This window comes from Chaetodon auriga, chromosome 14, assembly GCF_051107435.1.
Source record: "Chaetodon auriga isolate fChaAug3 chromosome 14, fChaAug3.hap1, whole genome shotgun sequence".
In the NCBI taxonomy this organism is placed as follows: Eukaryota; Metazoa; Chordata; class Actinopteri; order Chaetodontiformes; family Chaetodontidae; genus Chaetodon; species Chaetodon auriga.
In genome coordinates, this window is record NC_135087.1 from 18,136,593 (window position 1) to 18,161,435 (window position 24,843).

At 41.4% G+C, this 24,843-nt stretch overlaps 3 protein-coding genes across 3 annotated transcripts; all 3 read right to left on the reverse strand.

Annotated features, from left to right (window-relative positions):
• Window positions 1–836: 836 nt before the first annotated feature.
• Window positions 837–6,263, reverse strand: LOC143331649 (alcohol dehydrogenase 1-like). The gene is made up of 9 exons (XM_076748737.1): window positions 6,234–6,263; window positions 5,062–5,163; window positions 4,775–4,916; window positions 2,527–2,608; window positions 2,121–2,343; window positions 1,614–1,874; window positions 1,231–1,363; window positions 978–1,116; window positions 837–870 (listed from the first exon to the last, which is right to left on the reverse strand). The coding sequence occupies exons 1-9, from the start codon at window positions 6,249–6,251 to the stop codon at window positions 837–839; spliced, it is 1,134 nt and encodes a 377-aa protein (XP_076604852.1). The 5' UTR covers window positions 6,252–6,263.
• Window positions 6,264–8,288: 2,025 nt separating this feature from the next.
• On the reverse strand, window positions 8,289–14,595 carry LOC143331629 (alcohol dehydrogenase 1-like). Its single transcript, XM_076748705.1, has 9 exons — window positions 14,555–14,595; window positions 11,133–11,234; window positions 10,828–10,969; window positions 10,245–10,332; window positions 9,738–9,960; window positions 9,224–9,484; window positions 8,847–8,979; window positions 8,596–8,734; window positions 8,289–8,487 (listed from the first exon to the last, which is right to left on the reverse strand). The coding sequence occupies exons 1-9, from the start codon at window positions 14,570–14,572 to the stop codon at window positions 8,454–8,456; spliced, it is 1,140 nt and encodes a 379-aa protein (XP_076604820.1). The 5' UTR covers window positions 14,573–14,595; the 3' UTR covers window positions 8,289–8,453.
• A 4,011-nt stretch (window positions 14,596–18,606) lies between these two features.
• On the reverse strand, window positions 18,607–23,227 carry LOC143331596 (alcohol dehydrogenase 1). Its single transcript, XM_076748646.1, has 9 exons — window positions 23,143–23,227; window positions 22,013–22,114; window positions 21,312–21,453; window positions 21,048–21,135; window positions 20,532–20,751; window positions 20,077–20,337; window positions 19,762–19,894; window positions 18,863–19,001; window positions 18,607–18,755 (listed from the first exon to the last, which is right to left on the reverse strand). Exons 1-9 carry the CDS (start codon window positions 23,158–23,160, stop codon window positions 18,722–18,724), a joined length of 1,137 nt encoding a protein of 378 aa, XP_076604761.1. The 5' UTR covers window positions 23,161–23,227; the 3' UTR covers window positions 18,607–18,721.
• Window positions 23,228–24,843: the final 1,616 nt, after the last annotated feature.

Here is a 24,843-nt window from a genome sequence, read left to right on the forward strand (position 1 = left end):
CAAAACAAACACAGATGCGATTCTGTCAGTGGACAAATTTACCTGTAGAAATTAAAAATGTGAGGTTGCGTTGCTACTTCTGTCAAATGAAGTAGAAAGAGATGACATAAACAATTGTCATATTATAGCTACGACAGCCTGTGTTATTCTTTTTGGGAGGCTGGTACTAAGTGTGCAAGGCTGAATAAAAGCAACCACCGTAAATCCAGTGTGTTCAAATCTGCTGAATTAGTTATTGTCTTCCCAAGACAACGATAATGATTTTAGAAAAAGTGGATCCAAAAAACAGAGCAATCATGAGCTCTCCTTTCAACATTAGCTGTGATTATGTAGTTATATGGTTTCATATAATTTCATTTAGTGTGTCTCCTGTTTAACTGCAATATATATTTCTTAAAACCAGACAGAAGCACTGCTCAGTGACAAAACCGGCATCTCATTCAGGCAGAATAATTACACTTTCTACCAAGTTAAGCAAACATTGATGTAATGAAGCAGGTTTGAGTAAACCTGAGCTAAAATTATGTGAATGCAGTTTCACGGAGCATTCAGAGACATGACAGACAATGCTGTAGACACGTAAATGCTGTTTCTATGACCCACAATACAATAAAACCACAACACAAACAAGGAAACCAGAGAGGCCATCTGTTCAGACAATTTATTTTGCTCTATGAACACTTCCCGTGTTTAACTTTTAGTGAACAGGTCAAACATGTATATTGTGTATTATTTGATGAATCTCCTTATTCTGTGCATTGTATTATTTGTATGAATATAACTGTGAGAGAGTGGTAAATTACTGCCTTGGGGTCATCGACTGCATCACAGTGGTCTCATTGTGGAGAAACATTCAGGACCGTCCGGATGCTGTGAAACAAAGTAACTGAGAAGTGAGCAGATCTGCACCTATTCATTTATCTGTGTTGTTGTTGAGTCATGAATGGTTCAGATTGTATTTAGAAAAGGAAACCTACCATTTTCCGTGCTTCATCAGTTCAATGGCATCATTGACCTGGTCCAAAGTCATGGTATGAGTGATGAACTCATCCAGCTTCACCTTCTTGTCCAGGTAAGCTTTAACCATCTGAGGCACACCATCTTTACCCTTAAAGTCTTAGTCACAAATTAATCAGAATAAGAGCATTCAGTCTTTTCCAGCATACAAATAGCTATGAAATCACAGAACACAAGCCCCCAGCCATTTAGTTATGGTCACATTTGTCTCACCTCCAATTGAGGAGCCCTTCCATGTGCGTCCGGTGATGAGCTGAATGGGTCGGACAGAAACATCCTGCAAGTCTGTAAAGCCAACAATCACACTGACACCCCAACCTTGCACACAAGACTCCAAGGCACTGCGCTAGATGGAGAAACAGCACAAAGTTTGTAACCAGAAGAATCCAGATTTAAATAAATGAAACAGCACAAAGCTTGTAACCAGAAGAATCCAGATTTAAATAAATGAAACTCAGCTCTTCAATAATTACTGCTTGCTTGAATAAGAGCAAGTGAGCTCAGTTGACTCTGATTGGAATAAAGGTTCCCATTGTAATGGTTAGGTGACACATCTTCATTATATTCTTGAAGCAGATGAAATCAAATCATCTTACCATGACTTCCACATTTCCAACACATTCCAGAGAGAAGTCCACTCCTCCGTCAGTCATCTCAGACAGCACTTGGCTGATGGGTTTATTGTGATCCTTGGGGTTCACAAAGTCAGTCGCACCAAACACCTTGGCCTTCTCAAACTTATCTGGATTGATGTCAACAGCGATAATCTTCTTGGCTCCTGCAGCCTTGCAGCCCATGACTGCGGCCAAGCCCACAGCTCCCAGGCCAAACACAGCACATGTGGAGCCTGGTTCCACCTAAAGAAAACAGACTTGGTCAATGTGGCACTTTAGTTTGGACTTTGTAGTGCTCTATACAGTAAAAATCAATGGAAAGATTTTTGTGTCTCAGAATGAATGGTTACTCTTTCCAATAAGGAAATTTAAGTCTTTAATGTCATAAAAAGTGTCAATAATATTGGCAAAAATGTCTCATTTCCTTCTTCAATTTAATAATAATGATGAAGAATAGTGAATCTATTTGCAACAATCAAATAAACACACCTTCGCAGTATTAACTGCTGCTCCATATCCTGTGCAGACCCCACAGCCCAGGAGACAGACTTTGTCCAGAGGAGCAGCAGGGTCGATCTTAGCCACACCGATCTGGTTCATCACAATGTACTCAGAGAAGGTACCAGCTGCAAAGAGTGGCATCAAATTCTTGCCCTTACAGGTAAACCTGGTGGTTGGTGGTATCATCATGTCTTTCTGCATAGTGGGCCCCCTGAAACAAAATATGAGTGCTGCACTTTAGTCCTGTTAACAGGTTCACTCAGTGCTTGCAATTTAAGTACAAAGATCTGAAGTATCTGTCCTCTGGTATCATCAGATGACAATGAACGAGGAAAAGTTGGGGATGAAGAGAAAATAGAGTAGATGGCAGGAGACGAGTACTTATTGAGCTCACCGTGCACACTGGTTGGTCTTTGGGCTCTTACAGAAGCGGCATTCTCTACACTGGGGCATGAGTAATGGGATAACTTTGTCTCCTGAAAGACAAAAACAATAATGCCATGTGACAGTCAGAAATGAAATCTAGGCCATTTACCATGAGGTAAATGCTCATCCTGCAGAAAATCGACATTTCTAATTTGTCTTATTGAGAGCACAAGAGGATGCTACACAGTAGTGGTGGTTTGTCAATAGCTGTGTTATTGTTAACTTCCACTTTCCAAAACTGGAAACTGGAAAACATACAGCAAAATGGATAAATTTAATAGTTTCTGCAAACTATTATGAAAGCCAATTTGCAGTATGCATTGCCAGCTAGCTTCCTGAAATTCAATCAACCATGGCCAGTAGGTTGAATGGCAGCAACAACACCTACGTCAGGACGTGGTTAGGCCTCCCTTGCTGCTTCTCAGACCCAGGACTCTTTGGCAAGAACACACTGCAGCTTCCGCTCAAGTATATAAATCTTAGGTACAAGCAGGAGAAGGTGCGTCTTGTCTTCGAGCTGAAGGGATCCATTGAACAGTCAACAAGCAGTGCAGCAGTGGATGTCCGCACAGGGCGTAAGTGGAGGGCCCAGGCAGAGGTGGACCAAGCCATCAGCAAGCTGCAGCATTAAGAGGTCCTGGGTAGAGTCCAGGAAAGCCAGGCAGGGCAGGGCTGGGCCGGGGAGATCCAGTCAAGTTATGGTTCAAAGCCTCCAAGAAGCAAAGGAAGACCATGGTCATGGAGGAAGTCTCATGAGCAAGAGCGCTACCTCGTCAAGGCTGCGTCCCACAGCAAACAGAGAGCATGGACCCGATGGGAGGACACTATCTACAGGGTCATAACCTGGGAGGACATTTGGCGACCCCTGCAAGCATCCCTCAGTTTCCCAGTGAGTGCAGCATATGATACCCTTCCTTGTCTGCAAAACCTCTCTCAGTGGTTTGGGAGCAAAGACAGGTGCCCCCTGTGTGGGAAAACCAAGGCAGGCCTCCAGCACATCCTGTCATCATGTGAAGTTGCACTGGCTCAGGGGCGCTTGTCATGGCTGCACAACCAGGTCCTGAGGAAGCTGGTGGAGATGTTGGAGAGGTGCAGGGGAGCTGCAAACAACTCCTCAGGCAGCCAACCACCAAGCATTCCCTTCATCAGACAAGGAGAGATCAGTGGAAAGGGGCAGTTGGTCTTCCCAACAGAGATCATGCAGAGAACCCTAACACCAGACATCGTGATGTGGTCCACAACTGCCAAGAAGGTCCTCATCATTGAGATGACTGTTCCCTAGGAGGAGGGAATACCAGCTGTGCACGAGTTCAAGTGGCTCAAGTACACAACTCTGGCTGCAGAGTGCAGAGGGGCAGGCTGGAAGTTGGGTGCAGGGGCTTTGTGGGAAGGTCAGCGATCCGACTTCCCCGTGCTGCTGGAACGACAGGCACAAGTCTGCAGAGGGCCATCAGGGAGCTAGCTACTGGTTGTGGGACAATTTATGGGGCCAGACACCCCAATAAGGTCAGCTGCAGGGAGTGGCAGGGAGCTGTCCCTAAACAACCACTGCCCCCCACCCAGAGATTTACTGGCTAGGGGGCAAAACATCAGTGACAGTAGGCACCAGCTGATGACCCTGCAGCTGACCCTGCAGTGCACCGGAGGAGGTGCGGCAGGCAAAATGCCGAGCAGCTGGAACACCATCTATAACCTGTACGACACATTGCAGTATAGACCCTCAAATGGTAATTTGAGGAACTGCACTGCACTTTATGGCACTTTATTTTTCAGCCTCTGAGATTGCTGCTTGACTGGAACCTATCCCATGTCTGATCGTTGTTGGTAATTTCAGCATGGCTTTGCTCACTCTGGTGCTCCTTCGTTTTCATTTTTAGTTGAGTTTACTGATAGGTCAACAGGGCAAACTGATAGTGGATTTTGAGAATGCGCGTTGCAGTGCCAAAGGGCAAACTGCTACTTCAAATGGTGCGTTTGAACTGACTAAATTCTGAACAGGTCATTACTGTGAGAATACTAAATTTTGTCCCATGTTTGAATGAAAGTTTCCTGTCTTTATGCCAAGTTTAGCAAAGCGAATCACATCCCAGTTCCTCCATACTCCCCTCCACACAGACATGAGACAAATCAATCTTGTCATCTCATTGTTGGAAAGAATGCACAAAATAAGCACACAGACATATATACAGTATATGTATGTGTGTATATATACTGACCTGGCTGAACTTCCGTGACTCCAGGCCCAACACTCTCTACAATCCCAGCTGCCTCGTGGCCAAGGACTGCTGGGAAGCAATCTTTTTGCATACTCTCCAAAAGGAGGTACAGGTCCGAATGGCACACTCCAGTTGCCACAATCTGCACCGAAGAGAGTAACCAAACAGTGAAAGCACAAAGATGACTAAAGGGACAAGCTTATGATGAGTGTTCACTCTCAGTGGGCTCAGTAGTATCAACACTTCCAAATTACTCTGACACTTTTATTTTCTGTTAATATCAATACCTTGATGCGGACTTCGTCGGCCTGTGGTGGGGCTACCTCAATCTCCTCAATCACCAAAGGCTTGTTGGGCTCCCAGGCCACTGCTGCCTTGCACTTGATGACCTGGCAGGCAGTGACACCATGCAAGTTTATGATACAGTATATTGTAATTTATATGTACAGATGTGCAGTGTATTTGTGCATTTTATTTGCATGGGGACAGGAGACAAGCTAGGGAGTACTTGACTTTGGTCCCAGCTAGGGGAGCTTTGTTGTTGGTCTGACCCTTATTTGATTAACTTCAAAGTATGACTCAAATTTATTACAATATATTTCAGTGACCCAGAGTGGACAGAGAGACAGATATATGAACAGAAATTAGGAGACAGCTAGCTAGCTAGCTAAGTTTGGTTTTATTCAAATGCCATTGGTTATACCAGTCTTCAGTAAATATTTACACAACAAATCATACCAAGTTTGGATGTTACTGTGATACATGGCAGGGGAAAAATAATCTTTTCTTCTTTTGTTTTTGCCGCTCATACCCAGAGGTATGCCTATCAAAAAGTAATAAAAGTTGGGATAATATGATGATTTGAGCATGAGCAATAAAACAGTGATATCTTGAATCACTGTTTTATTGCTCATGGTTTGACAATGGAGTTTTGTTGGTTGGTCAATTTGTAAACCAAATGGTTTGTTACTGTCACATTCAAATTTCTTGAAGAGTTGAAGGTACCAGTCAAACCTATAGAACACACTATTATTTTGGATGCAGTTCTCAAAGGTTCTCTTCAAGTTTTTAAACAATTCTAATCTGACAGAAAGTAACATTATTAGCACATTAGTAACTCTCATTAGTATGGGAGAATTTGATATTCAGAATAAACTGTGCAGTAACAGACAAATCAGAACTGCTTTGGACTGCTGTAGTTCTTATATCATGGGTGATTTACAGTGGGAATAGGTCATCCACACTCCAGCCACTGAATAATCCTTGCATGCACAAGTGTTAACTGAATCCAATATAGAAGCACATCCAAATGAATATTCATGTAAATTGTTTTAATAAGATTCTGTTTCATTGTGTTTTGATGTTTTGTTTCATTATCATTTATAAGACATTAATTTTCAGTCTGTCAACATAAAAAGATCATATAAATATGAGTGCCCACACACTGATTAATACTTACCTTACCAGCTGTGGCCATGTTTGCTGCAAAGATGAGAATAAAAAAGCGAGAGAGGAGTTATATCAGGACTGCAGCTGCAGGACAGGAGTGCAGAAGGGACAACAAGTGATCATGAATTTGGGGTTTATATGTTAGAGCACTATAATACATTCTGGCAGACGTTCAGATGGGCAGGAACTTGTTAGCAATTCCCAGTGACTAAAAATCTAGGTGAAAGATATGTGACCCTTGCACATTAAAAAAACAGCAATCACCACAACTGAATGTAAATCTTTTTTTACAGCAAAATATTTTATGAATAAATACTGGAAACAGTTTGCCGTGCTCTGTTCAGCACATTACCAGTCATTAAAATGGCAAATTGTTGCATATATGCTTCAGTTTTTGTAGAGATTCAACAAGATATGGCCTATGAATCAGTAAACTGTAGAGGTGTCAGTTAGGTGGATTTTGTTCCCTTTGGACAGAGACAGGTTAACTATTTCCACTTCAAATAATACAAATAGTAGTTTGCAACTCTGTGTGATCGAGTGAAAACTAAATAAACGTTGGACCTTGGAATCTGACCATGTTGCAATGGAAGGTTGGTTATGACTCATCATTTTTCACTGTCTTTTTACAGGCAGACTTACTGCAGCCAAGTCACAGTAATTTATTGTTTACTCTATTCAGTTTTTTCGTCTGGCTTTGACATTCTGTCTTTTTTGACAATGAGTAAACATGAATGTTTACTGCACGTAACCTTCTTGTCACTGAGTCAGGCAGATTATAGATTATAAGAAAGCCTGTTTACAACTTGATGACAGCGTTTGTCAGCCAGAGAAGTGGAATATGTTTAGTCCGAGAATTCCGGGTAAAAGAGGGTAAATGACAACAGAAAAGCTGCACTAATCAGCGAGGTAAAAGCCCCGAAATGCTCCATAGAGCTGAGAGGAATGGCAAAGTTGGGTTATAATTCTTCGTAGCTCATTACTACTAATGATCTATTTTATATACAAGTAATCATGTGATCCATTACTAATACAAAAGTATTAATTATAGCCAGTGGTGTAATGGTGCTTGAAGAAATGGGTATACTCTTAATTTATGCCCCATTTTTTTTAAAGTGACCTATCCAGCAAAGGATAAACGCCCTGTGTTATTAACACTGACATATAAGACTACTTTTGCATATTTAGTTCACACAAAAATGTGCCAGTAGTATTTGCACATTGTCATTTAACAGCAGCAGATCAGTGAGTGGGAGCGGGAACTGAGCTATTGTGAGCTGAGCTGCTGTCTAGCAGCAACGTAATGTTAGCATCACCATCGTTCGATAAGCTGCTGGCTAGTAGCACTGACAGCATCGCGACGTCGTTTCTTCTGAAAGCAGATTGTTGTTTGAGTTGTTCGCTTCATATTTCCTTCATTTCCTTCTTTCTGTCATCAGTTTAATTATTGACCTTATTACCCAACAGGGCAAGCAGGTAGACCTCAGGCGACAATTATTTTCCTTCTCTGCCTCTGATTGGCTTACCCTGATATTCTTACCCACCAAACCAACTAACGAAGGTAACAATGAGTAGTAGTCAATCATAGGCAGAGTAAGGTGGGTCATGCCTTTTCCATCAGAGGAAAAAATAATTGCAGCACACTACTAAATGGTGCACATCAGAGGGGATTTGTAAGTGGGTATACGCAATGCTGGCTGAAAAATAAGTGGTTATACGCTGTATACCTGTGTATACCCTGCACTACACTACTGATTATTGCTACTTTTTTGCTTGTAAGCTAGTTACGCAGGAAAGCTAATGTAAGGGGGATTTCTTACAGTTCTGCTCATGTTTTTGGCTTTGAAAAATGAAAATGAATGAAAATGAAATGACCCTCGGTACCAAACAATTGTGATATTCTTTCAAAAGGTTTTCTGTCACTGCACAATAGTTACGACTTACGGAATTCTTGGACTAAACCTATAATGTAAATGCTATTTCTATGACACACAACACAATAAAACCACAACACAAACAAGGAAACCAGAGAGGCCATCTGTTCAGACAATTTATTTTGCCCTATGAACACTTCCCGTGTTTAACTTTTAGTGAACACTGTAGATAATTCTGAAGTGTTGATTGCTCAAGATCAAACACGTATATTGTGTAGAATTTGTTTGATCTCCTTTTTCTGTGGTCTGGTAAATTACTGAATTACTTTGGGGTCATCGACTGCATCACAGTGGTCTCATTGTGGAGAAACATTCAGGACCGGCCGGATGCTGTGAAAGAGAAATATTTGAGAAGTGAGCAGACCTGCACCTATTTATTTATCTGTGTTGTTGTTGAGTCATGAATGGTTTAGAAAGTATTTAGGAGAGTAAACCTACCATTTCCCATGCTTCATCAGTTCAATGGCATCATTGACTTGGTCCAAAGTCATGGTATGAGTAATGAACTCATCCAGCTTCAGCTTCTTGTCCAGGTAAGCTTTAACCATCTGAGGCACTGCATCTCTACCCTTAAAGCCTTAGTCACAAAACAATCAGAATAAGAGCATTCAGTCATACAGAATACAAATAACTGAGAAATTACAGAACACAAGCCTCCAACCATTTAGTTATGGTCACATTTGTCTCACCTCCAAATGCAGAGCCCTTCCATGTGCGTCCAGCGATGAGCTGAACGGGTTGGGCAGAAATATCCTGCAACTCTGTCCAGCCCACAATCACACTGACACCCCAACCTTGCACACAAGACTCTAAGGCAGAGCGCTAGGTGGAGAAACAGCACAAAATCAGTGGGTTTGTAACCAGAAGGTTGCAGGTTTAAATCTGTGGACCAGTTGAGGAAATGTGGGCTGGGTAACTTTATTATTGACAGCTCTCCAATAACTACTGCTGGAAAAAAGAGCAAGCGAGCTCAGTTGAGTCTGATCGGCATAAAGGTTGTCATTGTAACGGCTAAGTGACACGTCTTCATGATATTCCTGAAGCAGATGAAATCAAATCATCTTACCATGACTTCCACATTTCCGACACATTCCAGGGAAAAGTCCACTCCTCCGTCAGTCATCTCAGACAGCACTTGGCTGATGGGTTTATTGTGATCCTTGGGGTTCACGAAGTCAGTCGCACCAAACACCTTGGCCTTCTCAAACTTGTCTGGATTGATGTCAACAGCGATAATCTTCTTGGCTCCTGCAGCCTTGCAACCCATGACTGCGGCCAAGCCAACAGCTCCCAGGCCAAACACAGCACATGTGGAGCCTGGTTCCACCTAAAGAACAACAGACTTTGGTCAATGTGGCACTTTCGTTTGGACTTTGTAATGCTCTATACAAAATTATCAATGGAAAGATTTTTGTGTCTTGGAATGGATGGTTACTCATTCCATTACGAATTTTTGTAATTTTTATGTCATAAAAAGTGTCAAATGTATTGCCATTTTACAGAAAATGTCTCATTCCATTGCTTCAATTTAATGATAATGTTGAAAAATGAAGCTATTTGCAAGAGTCAAATAAACACACCTTAGCAGTATTAACTGCTGCTCCATATCCTGTGCAGACCCCGCAGCCCAGGAGACAGACTTTGTCCAGAGGAGCAGCAGGGTCGATCTTAGCCACAGCAATCTCACCAACCACAGTGTACTCAGAAAAGGTGCCGGTTCCCGCAAGCTGCAACAATGTCTTGCCCTTACAGGTTAACCTGGAGTCTGGTGGTGCCGTCACATCGTGACGTCCAGTGCCTTTCCTGAAACAAAATATGAGTGCTCCGTTAATGTTAATACTATATGTGTGTGTGTGTGTGTGTGTGTGTGTGTGTATATATATATAGAGAGAGAGAGATAGAGAGATAGATAGATAGATAGATAGATAGATAAAGTACAATTATATATATGTAAGTACAAAGATCTGAAGTATCTGTCCTCTTTTATCACCAGACAACATCTAAATTTACTAAATTTAATTAAATAAAATTTGGTAATGAAGTGAAACTGGAGTGGATGGCAGGAGATGAGTGCCTATTGAGCTCACCATGCGTCCACACACTGGTTGGTCTTTGGGCTCTTACAGAAGCGACATTCTCTGCACTGGCCAATGAACAAAGGGATGACTTTGTCTCCTGGAAAAAAAAAAACAGAATTACTGTTTGCGGCTGTGTACCTCTGCCAACCCGTCAAGTCACAAGTTGAAGTCCCAGTCACCTTGACCTATGATGACCAAAATCTAATCAGTTCATCCTTGAGTCCAAGTGAACGTTGGTGCCAAATTTGAAGAAAATCAGTCAAGATGGCATATCACACTTACGAGAGTGGAATGTACAGATAGACAACCCAAAAACATAATGCCTCGAGCTCAGCTGTTGTTGGTGCAGAGGCATAAAAATATTGGCAAAATAGCACAAATAGGTCTTGGTCTACTTACCTCATACAGTTCCATAAATAACATTTTTTACATTTCCGTTGACATCAAAATTAATGCCATATGTGTCAACAGTGACCTTTAGAGGTTTTTACCACTGGGTCAGTGACTTTTCAAAGTGTCAGGCTTAAACTAACAAATTTTTAGTCAAGCATGTAATTTGTTTGAATAAATCTGAGTGCAACCCAAAACTGACCTGGCTGAATTTCAGTGACTCCAGGACCAACGCTCTCTACGATTCCAGCTGCCTCGTGGCCAAGGACTACTGGGAAGCAATCTTTTTGCTTAATCTCCAAAAGGTGGTACAGGTCCGTATGGCACACTCCAGTCGCCACAATCTGCACCGAAGAGAGTAACCAAACAGTGAAAGCACAAAGATGACTAAAATTAAGGCTTATTATGAGTGTTCACTCTCAGTGGGCTCAGTAGTATCAACACTTCCAAATTACTCTGACACTTTTATTTCATGTTAATATCAATACCTTGATGGATGTCTCTCACCTTGATGCGGACCTCCTTGGCCTGTGGTGGGGCTACTTCAATCTCCTCAATCACCAAAGGCTTGTTGGGCTCCCAGGCCACTGCTGCCTTGCACTTGATGACCTGGAGGGCAGTGACACCACATGAAATTACCCAGCACGAGGTATGACAAATACTACTGTGGACCACTGCTGGGGACACACTGGGAAGGCAGTGCCAAGTTGACTGGATAGTTTCAAACTATGCGCTAAGTCAAAACAGGATATGATAATGTGAGTGGTGGATTGATGAACTTGCCACCACTGGACTGAGAAGTAATGAACTAATTAACATAGGAGGGGCCATAGGAGTGCAAGGCACATCGCTCTCCAGTTTTGTTGGTGCCTCCAGCATGTTGCTGTGGATATCCCATTAACATCATCTGGCAAAACTCCATCGGAGATTTGGACAGTGCCACACTCCAAAATTGGCTTGTAATACATGAATAAATAAAAGGTGTCTTACAATCAACCACTTGTTGACTTTTGTCTACCACATTTCTCCATAAATGACGTTAAAGTCAGCAAGTTGTATACTAAAATTTTTGCCGACTTTCCAAGTTGTTGTTCTAACTTGAGGGGGTGTTCACATCAGTTTTCCCAGTCAGAAACTCATTTTTCTGATTATTACAACATAACATGAGTGCAGGGTAAGTTACCTTGCTAGATGTGAGGTGCCGGTGTACAACTGATGGTTGGTATCCTCAAAAAATTGCAGATTTGCTACTGATGACATCACATTCCCATTCCCTATATTTTAGCAAGCTAATGTACCGGACTGTAAAAATTACGCTTACAGCATCAAGCAATCAATGCTGACAGTATATAAACTGTGGTCCTTCACTCCAGTCTTTGCCAGATTGTCAGCTGTCTAATGTGGTACTTGGTCTCGCCTCCTGTTTTTGTTACCATTGTGCTTTTGGGTCCTACAAGCTCACCCATTATGACACTAATACTCAACTCGGTTTTCTCGCTGATTCAGAGTACCAAACCAATACAAATGCTGTTTTTCTAAGTCAATTCAAAAACTGTATCGCCTCAAAATGTAAAACTGATTAGAGTCATTGCACAGTTACATATAACCGCACATCCCTTCTTTAACGGACATATACCAACATGCATTGTGGTTTTGTGCAAATTTGAATCGTGTTGTTCTTCAGTTTTTATTCATTAAATGATATTGTTGCACTGCATTGACCTCATAATGATAAACAGACCATCATGTTTAACTTGCCTGGTACATGTGAAAAACACACAGTCACTGGTGCAGGATGACTATTGCTGTGTACAGATAACAACCTGACAAACAGTGCTGGACCGCCATGAACAACAGTGGTCAGAGCAGATGCTGCACTCCCTGTCCTGTGTGTCCACAGAACAGCTGGAGGAAAGGACTTTACATCACTTCACAGGACTTCACTCGGCTTCACTGCATGTCTCTGCATTTCAACAAACTATTTCCTTGTTTCCCTCACAAACCAAAACCAACCTGTTACACAGCATTGGTTACAGACGGTAAATGTGTTTTTATGATTGATTTTGCTTTGCTCTGTTTAATTCAGTTGAAAGGAAGACTGGTGTAGACTGGCCAGCAGAGAGTAAGATCTGTCTCTCTTGGGGTGGACAGGTGCTGGGTCATCCCTTAAATGTACTGATGCTGCGCTGGATTCTGTAGGAGACTCCAGCACACCATGAAGTCAGTGAGGATGGAAGATGAGACACACAACGCACCTCATTCAGAAAATGATTCCAAGTTTTCTAGGTTGATTCCTTTGATGCTGACCGGCTGTTCAGGCTGACGGGTCCTGTGTCGTGTGCTACCAGAGACTTCCTGTACACACCAAATACATTCATTTCTTGTTTCTTGCACTCTCAAGATCAGAGGGGTTTTTTTTTCTTTAGAGTTAGCATATTGTATGGAACTGGGACACACTTCCACAAAGGCTATCAGACAAATGTATGCAGGAAAAGCTTTGTGGCTGCTGGTTTTTAATGTATATGGGTAAGCACAGAGCTTGTGTTGTGTGTTACATCAAACCACCGACTGTAGCTTTTACAGGACGCAGGAGCTGAACAAAGAAGTCGTCTTATCATAATGCTTTGTTTATATGTGATAAGATATGTTAGCTCACCACAGGGTGGCTGTGGGTAACTGTGACGTCACTGTTTTGGTGTGAGCTCCATCTTTAGGCCAGCTTGTACCAGTTCCATGAGGAGGAACCTCAGAGAGAGAAGAGAAAATCATACATTTGACTGTAGTGAGGTGTTTGTCCACTTTAGTGACTATTTAACATCCTGTCTATAATCATGTTTCAATCCCAGCGTTTTGGACAATTTTAAGTACTGACACCAGAAAGGCGTGAAGTTTACATCCTTTGAGAGATATGTAAGATAGATTTAAACCGAACATAAAGTTACTGTAATCCTTATAGATAGTTATGGTAACTGATGAAAACAGATATAAGATATACAGTTGATTTTAGGATATAAAGATGCAAGTGAGCTGCACAGTGACATATCCCGTCCCATCTTAATCAAGATTTATATTATTTTAAAAACAAAATGATAGTCTATAACCCCATTAAACTTGGGTGCTAACTTTAAACGCACTTTAAATTCAGTGGACACAAATTAATCATTGAGATGTGGTTTTGAGGGATAATATAAACTGAGACAAAGACTTTTTTGTTGTTGTTGCAATGAACAGTTAACAGCTGGCCCTGTGTTTTCAGTATAATGTGTGAAAACAATGACGCTATCAGATTATCATTTCAGTAACTTCAGACCACTTAATCTTTAATACCATTACTATTTATTTGCCTGTTTTGCTCTCAGTATGAATTGATAAGATGAGTGGAAAACAACGCGACGATGTTTGCAGTAGTAGTTCAGCGCTGTTGATTGCTCGCTGAAGCCGAGGAAAACGAGGCAAAGCTGAAGCGCCGACGGGAAGGGACGCTCGCTGCGGGCAGATGGCCCTGTTGACACCGCGACAGACAGCTGGTAAATGAAGGCGAGGAATGAATGCTGAGCTGATGAGGACATTTGTCACCGTCAAAGCTGTATGGGTTTTCTATTTTAAGGCATGAGCTTGTATAAACAGTGTCATTAGGAGCAATCCAGCCAAACATTTCCGGTTCGGGCAACGTTCACGGAGCGTTATGAAACGTTCAGGGAACGTCCCCCCCGCCCTTCACACAATGTTCCGTGAACTGAACAATGAGCTGTAACCCGCACTGCAGTGTATTAAATGGATTATTATGAACCTTTTAGTCACGAGATACAATTTCATTGCTTTTTGGTACTTCAGTGGTGGTGTATAGTACGCTTATTTTGTGTGTGTGTGTGTGTGTGTGTCTGTAAAAGAACACATAAATATGAGTGTCCACGTGTTGAATGACTTACCTTTCCAGCTGTGGCCATTGTTGGTGCAGAGATGAGAATGAAAACGCGAGAGATGAGTTAAGACAGATGACAAGGGGGACAACAAGTGGCCCTGAACTTGAGGTTATACAGCCTGTTATAACAGCATAAAAGAGCTGAGGACAAACCTTCACATGGGCAGGGACTTGTTATCAGTCCCAGTTCCCAGTGAACAATATACAGGCAGCAGTCACCACAACTTTTTCCTTTTACACCGTACCTCTCAAAATTGGGGTGCTTATTAAAAGAGAAGTTGGAGAACAGGCCTTAAAGGGACAGTTTGACATTTTGGGACATGCTTAGTTCCTTCGATGCTGAGTTAGATCACACGTTACTGCAGGGGCCAGGAATCAGCTGACTGTCCGTCATTCATTTGGGGCAGTTGTCGCTTTTCGATTGAAGGATGAAGAGGTCCAGGTACGCTCAGCCAACTCCTTATTTAATTTAAAACCAAAGACGGAAGTCACGTGTTAATAAAACAAAAATTAATAAAACTGACCGATTTTGATTTCTGCAAATTCCTGTTGTCATTTCTCATCTGGGACAGACAGGAAACGGAAGTGAAATGTAAAAAAAAAGTCAAAATAAAAGCTTAGATAGCATGGCCAGTCTTTAGTCGAACATTATGCATGCAAGGGTCTAGATAGATAGATAGGCTTCATAATGGATCAATCAACATGCCTGTCAGTATTGATGATTTATAAATACACACACAAACACTGAAAATGACTCAGATTTTTTTTCTTCATATCTGTCTTGAGAGGGTTTCAGTTTCAGGTGTGACATTTCTTTATGTGATTCTAGGAAATATTATATGTGTGTACTATTGTTTCCGATGTTAATATGTGTGTTGTTATGTCTTCTTTATATTTGGAAACTACATAGGATAAAGTGCAGTTGAAAGTTGTCATCTTACACATATATATATATAGGTAGGTAGCAAGGCAAAGCATTTGGATGCAATAGATGGGGGCAGTGACCCCAGTGTCCGACAGACTGTTAACAAGCTTGTAGCACATTTAAGGTTAAATGAGAAAGGTTGTGCAACATCTGACTTTGCAGACATCTGTGGTGTGTTACAAAACATATAGTGGTATTTATTTCCACTGAGAATGACCTTAAGAGAACTCAGACTTTGCACCAGATTGATACAGGGATGTCAAAACAGTGAAGCTGCCACCCTGTTGTGTCCACCTCCATTGCTTTTAGGTCATCTAAAACAAATGTTAGCAAATGACATTATTTAGTCCTCTCACAGTCCCTGTGCAGTGGCAGTGGTTCTGGTGTGCAAACATGATGGTGGCCTCTGTTTCTGTGTTCATTATCACAAACTTACGATTTCACCCAGAACGATGCAAATCGTTAACATGAACTGATGATGCCTTCAACAGCCTGAGGTTTTTTTTTTTTTTTTTTTTTTTTCATGGTTTTAAGGTTTGACTAGCACTCTCTAATTTATACCATCTTGCTGCACCCTCTTTGTCTGCAGTGATTTAATGGCACAAGATTTGAGAATCAGCACCACCAACTGTTTGTCTGGATGAAGCCAACTCCTAATATTAACCATACTAGATGAAAATATGCGTTAATTTGCATTTGCTTGTTCTGATTGTTTTGACATCAGTTAAAATTTGCACTACATTTAGATGGAAACTTGACTCGCATAAGGTCAAGGCCTCATGAGGTACAGCATCCGAAATGTACTAGTTTTGCTGTTACCAGCTTTGACATACAGTTCAGAATCGGGGCTGACAGGTGTTACACTGACATTGAAAGAGTCTGGGTAGTGTGGCCTTCATCAGGGCTTGACCAGTGGCGCTGCCAAGAGGCCATGGCCATGGCCACTCTGATACAACTACTAGCCTCCCACTGGTGCCCCCCAAGCAAGCCAGGTGGACCACCCCTCTGAAAAGGGTCTGGGGGAGCTCCTGGTTTGACATTGTCGTGGAATGTGAAGGCCGAATGTACAATCCACAACAGGCCAGAAAAGTCAAATTCAGCTGTCCGAGAAAAGTGCTCAAAAAGGAGCTGCAGGAGTCAGGGTCCGAGAAGCAAAAATACTTTATTGCAGGCAACAAAGGGGAAAAAACACCCAGAGACACACAGAGTGCAACTCTGAAGAAGTTCCAACTTACAATGGTCAGTGCTCCGTCTTTTATACAGTTCAGCTCAAGGTCTACCCCGCCCTTGGGGCATCTTCTCTTATTCTAGGATTCTTCTATTTTTTACACCATTATGTTATCTTTTGGCCGCTGTTCAGCCTGGGCTTTCCCTATCTTTCTCAGACCTGTACTGACACATTAAAGGTGCATCTTGAGGATGCTCTTTTTTATTTTCTTTCTATTCTTTTGAAATTACACCATTAGCTTCTGATTGTCATGGGCTCTATTTTTTAAAAACATTACCAAATTACAATTTATTGCCATAGTTGCATATAAAGTATAAAGACATGTCACACAATCACATTATCTTTAAGTGCACTTTGAGAGTACATTAAAACATAGTAAAGTATATTGAATCATCCCAAACCAGCATTCATTAAAGCATAGTAAATCATAGTGTGATTATAAGACCATTCAATCTTTCATGACTATAACAGACACTCAAACATGGATTGAATACAGTAAGGTTATATAAGGACACACAGGGTTATGTAAGGTCACAAACAACACCGGCTAAAACCGGCTAAGACCGGCTAAGAGGTTGCAAAGACACCTGCAAGGCCATGGAAAACCCCAAAGATCCATGATACAGGCGCCCTGCCCTCATGATCTCTGCTGTACAGTATCATCCCTGCACAGTATCACCATCTTGACCTTTTATGTGCTTCTTCTCCATTTCTCTATTTCTCCTGTACTTTTGAGCAAATTTAGTATTAAACTTCTACTACAATATTTGCTTCTATCATCTACCATTGGTTACAGTGTTTTACTCAACTCTTCACATATCTGTTGGAAAAAAATATACTAAAACATATAGAAAGCCCATCATGTAACTGTCTTCAAGCTACAAAAAGGAAGCTTGCTGAACTGTAAGTTGACTTGAAGCTTATTTGATTGTACTTATGAGATCATATTTACATTGAATGATTAGTGTTCATTTAATATAATTGATCATGTGATTTTATGTTGTACAAACTATATTTTTTCTTAGATGATGATAATTTCATGATATAACTGAATTGTGCAATGCTTGTTTAGGATTCTCATTGTCACTGTTACAGATCATTGTGGCCACTGTATGAAACAAAGCATTGTAATATGATCAATCCATTTAACGACTGATGCTATTATTTGACACTTGCGAGAATGAGTGGGGGAAATTCAGGTGCAGGCTCCATTACTTGTGTAAATATTTTGTTCAGGTAGAAATACAAGAAATTCTTGCAAAATGGTGGTGGAAATATTTCACAACATGTGATTTAGGAATTGATTTATGGTAGCGTAGGGCTGTAAGTAAGCTAAATGGCCAAACACTGACCACAGATCAGAGTCATTACATAATGCGGCTGATAAACTTAGTTGACACTCAAAGTCTGTTTGTACAGCAGGTTGATGTCCAGCTCAGTGTGACTACCTGCTCTGAACACTGATGTTACTGCTTTATATAAGACTTGATTGTTTTTATTGAAATATGGTGTAGGTAGATGGATACCTCCTACTGTGTTCTGTTGAAAAAACACAGAGCTAGGTGGTGCCATCATCAAACCAAAATAGTAGTTTCTAAATTTTTTCCTCAAAGGTGATCTTTGGACAAGTGATTTGCACAGCAGATGTATATGCCGTAGCAGACAAAGCAATGCTATTTCATTTCACTCGGACTTCAGTTGGACTGCGCCACTGCCTGCCAAATTAAGCAAACACTGACATTTCAACATTGAACTACTACTGCTAAACTGGAGGCAGTAAATCTGACCTGAACAACAAAACCAAACCAGAACACCCACCTGCTTATGTGAACACTGCAGGTGATTCTCACAGTCTCCTCATAACTCATTGAAAAGTGTTGGTTGTTCAAAGTCAGGCAAAAGGTTTGTACATATTTTGATAAACCTCTTTATTGAGTGTATGAATACTGTGTTGAGACTCAGAACAACAACGCTGCAGACCATTAAATGATTCTGATGTCACTGAAAGCAACACGGTGGTTTTATTGTGGAGAAACACTCAGGACTGTCCGGATGCTGTGAAGCAAAAACAACAGAATTATAAGACTTGCACTTATTGATTTATCCGTGTCACTAGTTGGTAAACAATGAATGATGGAGAAAGTATAGGAGTGTAAATGTACCATTTTCCGTGCTTCATCAGTTCAATGGAATCATTGACCTGGGCCAAGGTCATGTTATGAGTGATGAACTCATCCAGCTTCACCTTTTTGTCCAGGTAAGCTTTGACCATCTGAGGCACGCCATCCTTACTCTTAAACCCTGAGCCCCAGAGAAAACACACATAATGAAATAATAGCAAATAGAGTCCTCTCTTAATAATACCTGTTGACTGATTTCAGAGGTCTAACTTACAGCCCTTTGGTTATTGTCCCAGCACAAGTTGTTCTGGTAAATGATTTCAGGTCTTTTAGGCAAAGCCTTTTGGCTGCACCAGCTCTTAATGGGCCACACATAGAAGAAATGCCTTTGTGTTCCAATTAGCAAGAAAGGAATGCAGGGTTTACCGTGCATGAGCTGAACAATTAACCCCTTTTTAATGAACCATATACATCTGTGATGCATGTTCAACAGAGTTAATTAATATGCTAATTTAAAGCTAAAGCTAATTAGCCATATCAGCTGTTTGCCAGTCAATACAAAAAAGATGTCGGCCTTATCGGAAACACAGGTGAGATTGACCCACTTTCCAGTGTCACTTTACTTGTTTCTGGCGGTGTTGTGGACTTGATTGTGTGGCAGGGCCAGCTTAGTCAGGTCTGTTTGTGTTAACAGCTGTACGCTGAGTTTACTTGGCTCGTTTATCTTAACAAAAAGACGGAGAGAGAAGCTAACAAAAATAAGGGATGGGGGTTTTTGCGCGTCACATTATCATTGAAAAGTTGCATTCATCCACATGACGCCCTCTTGAGATTGACAGTCAATCAAGAATGGCAAATGATAACCTTTGCCTGTAACAGTTCAAGTTGTGCCATTGCTTAGTGGGGATGGTCATGCAGTATTTGACTGCCAGGGGTCTCACCTCCAAACAGGGAGCCCTTCCATGTACGTCCAGCGATGAGCTGAATGGGTCTGGCAGCAAAGTCGTACATGTCAGTCCAGCCAACCAGCACGCTGACACCCCAGCCTTTCACACAAGACTCCAAGGCACTGCGCTAGATGGAGAAACAGGACAAAGTGCTTACAACCACAGGCTTTCAAAACCTGAGAGCAGCTGAGAAAATGTGTGCTTTAGTAGTTTAGATAACACTTCCGCTTGTGAAGAACCTTAAATATACTGCACCCTCTTGAGCCAAATTACATGAGATCCTTATGCAAACCTCTTCATCTGCCTTACCATGACTCCCACATTCCCGACACATTCCAGGGAGAAGTCCACTCCCCCGTTAGTCATCTCAGAAAGCACTTGGCTGATGGGTTTATTGTGATCCTTGGGGTTCACAAAGTCAGTCGCACCAAACACCTTGCCCTTCTCAAACTTGTCTGGATTGATGTCAACAGCGATAATCTTCTTGGCTCCTGCAGCCTTGCAGCCCATGACTGCGGCCAAGCCAACAGCTCCCAGGCCAAACACAGCACATGTGGAGCCTGGTTCCACCTAAAGTACAACAGACTTTGGTCAGTATGACACCTAAGGTTGGGATAAATACTGTAGTGCCACAGGCAATTACTATGTTTCACTTCAAAAGTCTGACCTTTAACACAATGGCGCAGGAAGGAGGAGTATATCAAAGTAAGTGTTAGCCTTCAACAATACATACTGAACTATTCACGAAAGTCAAATATACACACCTTAGCAGTATTAACTGCTGCTCCATACCCTGTGCAGACCCCACAGCCCAGAAGACAGACTTTGTCCAGAGGAGCAGCAGGGTCGATCTTAGCCACAGCTATCTGGTTCATCACAGTGTACTCAGAGAAGGTGCTGGTTCCCATAAACTGCAGCACCTTCTTGCCCTTACAGGTAAACCTGGTCTCTCCTGTTGTCATCGCACCATGATTATCAGCAGCCCTGAACAGAGAATTTACTAAAATGAAAATACAATAAGACTTAACTTGTGCATTGCTCCTTCTATTCAAGGGTGGAACGAATATTTGATAACATGAAGGGTATGTCATAAAAGGAAAAAACAAAGATCCAAGCAATCTGTTCTGTGTCATCATCAGACACCACCACAAGTTGCTTAGTGTGCACTGTGACATACACAGAGACATAGTGCATAGAAAGCAGATTCAGATGGGTCTATAACCATCTGAACACATCCTGGGTGAATGAAATTTACAGGTAGAAGAAAAAGATGAGCTCACCATCCTTTTTCACACTGGTTGGTCTTAGGACTCTTGCAGAAGCGACATTCTCCGCACTGGGAGATGAACAGAGGAATCACCTTGTCTCCTGAAATTCAGAAACAATGTTGCCACGTCAAAGGAATTTTAGTCCAAGTTACAAAACAACATATCAAAGGGGAAACAGGTTTATTTGGTTGAATGGCACAAATATGCTTTTGTCTACACACAAATCTAACAGGGAAAGAAACACAAGCTGTCAGACAAATGAAATTTGTAACTGGCCTGGTTGAAATTCTGTGACTCCAGGCCCGACGCTCTCTACAATGCCGGCTCCCTCGTGGCCAAGGACTGCTGGGAAGCCATCTTTATGCATGCCCTCAAACAGATGATACAGGTCCGTGTGGCACACCCCAGTTGCCACAATCTGCACCAAGACAACAACCACAATTTTACATTGGGTATTGTGCTTTCTTTAAAGCCGCATTGGAAACGGCAGTTAGCTGAGCAATTGTCAAATTTACATTTATTGTTTATTTATAGATATTATATAGTTTTAGATTAACATCATAATTGGGTCAGGTATGAACACCAGTGGAGGTCTAGCCTACTTATCCAGTAGCTGATTTGAGGGACACAAAGTAAATAGAAACCGTGGGTACATGAGCGTTGTGGAGCTGAGCTTGTACAACTTCTACTTATAAGCACCTATGCCTAAGACATAGGAGAGAAACAGAAACAGTGTTGTCTGGAATATGGTGCAGTTTTAACATTAATGGATCCTTATTTGAAAATGTAACTAAATAACTGATTACTTGCAAAACTTCCATTATGTTACTCATTACAATGAAAAACTGATCTGAGTACTCTTTGTAACAAGGTTCTACTCGTCACTACTACAAACTACACCCAGTCACTGAGGCTTTACTCAAATGAGCGGTGAGATATCTCTGTGTGTGGAAGTCTTGAAAGTGGATGCCTCTCACCTTGATGCGGACCTCGTTGGCCTGAGGTGGGGCTACCTCAATCTCCTCAATCACCAAAGGCTTGTTGGGCTCCCAGGCCACTGCGGCCTTGCACTTGATGACCTGGAGGGCAGTGACACCACATGAAATGTCACGTTATTGTGTGCCGCCACGCTTAAACTATACGAGGATGGGTTCAGGAAAGGTGCTGGGCAGTTTCTCAAAACTTTCCAGCGCCCACTCAAGTAGAGTAGCAAGTGTAATTTCAGTTGCATCAAAAGTAACTTGGCAAGACTTCAGGTATTTTAATGTGTTTTACTGTGCCTTTTGGAGAGTTGATTGTCTTTTATACCACCATGCAAATGTTGATCATAGCAAACATTACACAAATGGGCTGCACATTTTCACTGCACATTAACAATGAAGCACAGTGGCTTCCATTTCCCTGAAACTGCTGCTCCTGGAAAAACAAACATCACGTGAAAAGCAACAGTTGAAAGTCAACACACTATCTGACAAACATGCATTTTATTAGAACAGTGTAATTTAATGTGGGGTTGGCAAGTTTGGCACCACTGAGGACAGTAAACCGCTGAGTAAATCCCTTGTTGTCAAACATGATAAATGAATTGGCTTGAAATGAAGTTTTTAGTGATTTTTTTCATTCCACTCTGGAACAACAGCAAATTTTTGGGCTTCTACAGTTTATCTTTTTTGGCTTACTAGTCCCTCATCTTTGCCAATATCCACAGTTGTGCAAAACTGTCTGAATGGTTTCAAACTGCGTGCCAAGTCAAAACAGGACATGCGAAGAGAGACTGGTTTAATTTATTTTAATTTAATCATATTGCAATCAAAATAATAACTGAGTGCTGGTTTGAGGGAAATACCCGTGCAAAGAGAATTACATCAAAACAGCACAGAAGGTATCAACACTGTCCTCACTTCAACCCCTGAATTAACATCATATACATAAAATGCACTCAGATTTTAAACATAATGAGCAATTAAGAATCTCATCATGTGAAATATATTATTTGATGCATTGTTTTCTGCTGTTTTGTTTTACTACCTACTGTACTTGTATATACTTATACTACACTCAGAACATCCCAGTTGTTCATAAAAGAATTATGGAATTATGTACCTACCTTACCAGCTGTGGCCATTTTTGCAGGATGAGAGTCAGAAATAAGAGGGGTGAGTTGAAAAAGAAAGAGCTGCAGGACTGAAGAGTGCAAGAAGAGAAAACTTGGACTTGAGGTTTAAATACCGCTGCAAGTAAAAGCAGTTGCGTAAACAATCAGGTGGGCAGGGCATTGGAGTGTTTTTATTGCTTTCCACTGTGTAGTAGCTATTTCCTCATCAAGCAGATGCTAGCCCTAGAAATCCCAGTGATAATGATAGTGTTACTCCAGATAGCGTTAGGATTGCCAAACACATTGGTTAGTCCTCAACCTCAAAGCCTTTCCTCTTGTGACCTTAAAGGGCAAATAATGTCTTAACAAAGAACTAGTTTGTATGGTTATGTGTTGTTTCATGCTGACACATGGCTATGTTGGCATGAAACAAGAGCATGATATTTCTTTGTTCTTGTATAATACTAGCAGTTGCTCCTTCAAATACAAGTGCAGTTCTTGTTTATTTCCGTGTCTTCTAATGGCACATGGTTCATCAGTGGTGTCAAGTGCATATTTAAGACCCTTATTACAGGACTGCTGTTTGAAAATGGGTCAGCTAGAAACATTAAAAAGTCAGAGAAATATATTTATATAACTGAAGGAACATTAGCTATCTTGCTAAAGCTGAAAAAACCTGCCAGTGATGCAAGCATGCAATCACTACAGAGGACAGGGGGTTGTGTCCCCTTCAATGTATGAAATATAATGATTCATTCCTCCAAGTACTTGTAATGACCAGTGATGAAATGCTTTCAGATGCCATCTGCTATATGCTGCTGCTCATGTCGACCAGCAGCAGTGAACACAGCCGCTGTGCGTGGCTTGTGAGCATGTGCTGAAGCTGCTGGTCATTCTGTATGCACCACACGCCATGCACAGATCAGTCACAGGTCTACTGCATGGCTAAAACACACCGAGTGTGTCACTGCCTCTGTTGGGTAACACATCTGATCTGATGCACCGCTAATGGAAAATATGAAATTAAATTGAAGGACTTCAAGGTGAGACAGTGCTTGCATCATTACCTCTATAATGCTGAGGCCCTACAGAGGGACCTGAGCTTTAAAGACTTTATTATTTCCATCCATATTGTGTATACATGCATATTCCTAAAAAATATGTTCTTAATCAAACTGATGGTTCATCTGCTCCCCTTATTTACTGTTGCTGTTGCCTGACAAGGTTTTCCTTCTTGCGTGTAGGGCAATAGTCAGCTGTTGCTGGCATCGCCTGCAGCTAGCTAGCTAACATTAAGTCCATTAGACGTCACTGAGTTTTTGATGTTTACACATGACTTCTTTTATAACACGGCCTGAACATCATAGAAGCAACTTGATACTGGGCAAAAGCTACCATACAATAAGCAGATGGTGATCCTTCTAGGAGACAAATAAAGAAGAGCATTAATTTTGCCCTAAGTATGATTAGGAAAAATGTAAAATCATACGATTTTGTTCCAACACACACACACCTGGACAAGCAAGACACAGATTTATCATTCGTATTTTAAACAGAAACCTTCAAAGAAGACTGGCTTTGAGGGTGTGAACTAATGAACATCTTTGTAAAGCCTAGTTAATATCTCTGTTAACAGGTTTGACTGGGGTCAAATTCAGACAGGACAAAGCTGCTAGTGTTACCTACACTACAGCAACTTCATCTGGCTATAAT

Excerpts from the sequence above, each read along its gene's own strand:
- LOC143331596 (XM_076748646.1), bottom strand. Across the intron at positions 20,338-20,531 it reads CAGCAGTTAATACTGCTAAG|GTGGAACCAGGCTCCACATG; the intron begins GTGTGTATATTT and ends GTTGTACTTTAG. Across the intron at positions 19,895-20,076 it reads TCGGGAATGTGGGAGTCATG|CGCAGTGCCTTGGAGTCTTG; the intron begins GTAAGGCAGATG and ends TTCTCCATCTAG.
- LOC143331629 (XM_076748705.1), bottom strand. Across the intron at positions 10,970-11,132 it reads CCAAGGAGGTCCGCATCAAG|ATTGTGGCGACTGGAGTGTG; the intron begins GTGAGAGACATC and ends TCTTCGGTGCAG. Across the intron at positions 9,961-10,244 it reads AACCAGTGTGTGGACGCATG|GAAAGGCACTGGACGTCACG; the intron begins GTGAGCTCAATA and ends ATTTTGTTTCAG.
- LOC143331649 (XM_076748737.1), bottom strand. Across the intron at positions 1,875-2,120 it reads CAGCAGTTAATACTGCGAAG|GTGGAACCAGGCTCCACATG; the intron begins GTGTGTTTATTT and ends TGTTTTCTTTAG. Across the intron at positions 1,117-1,230 it reads GAAGGGCTCCTCAATTGGAG|ACTTTAAGGGTAAAGATGGT; the intron begins GTGAGACAAATG and ends TTTGTGACTAAG.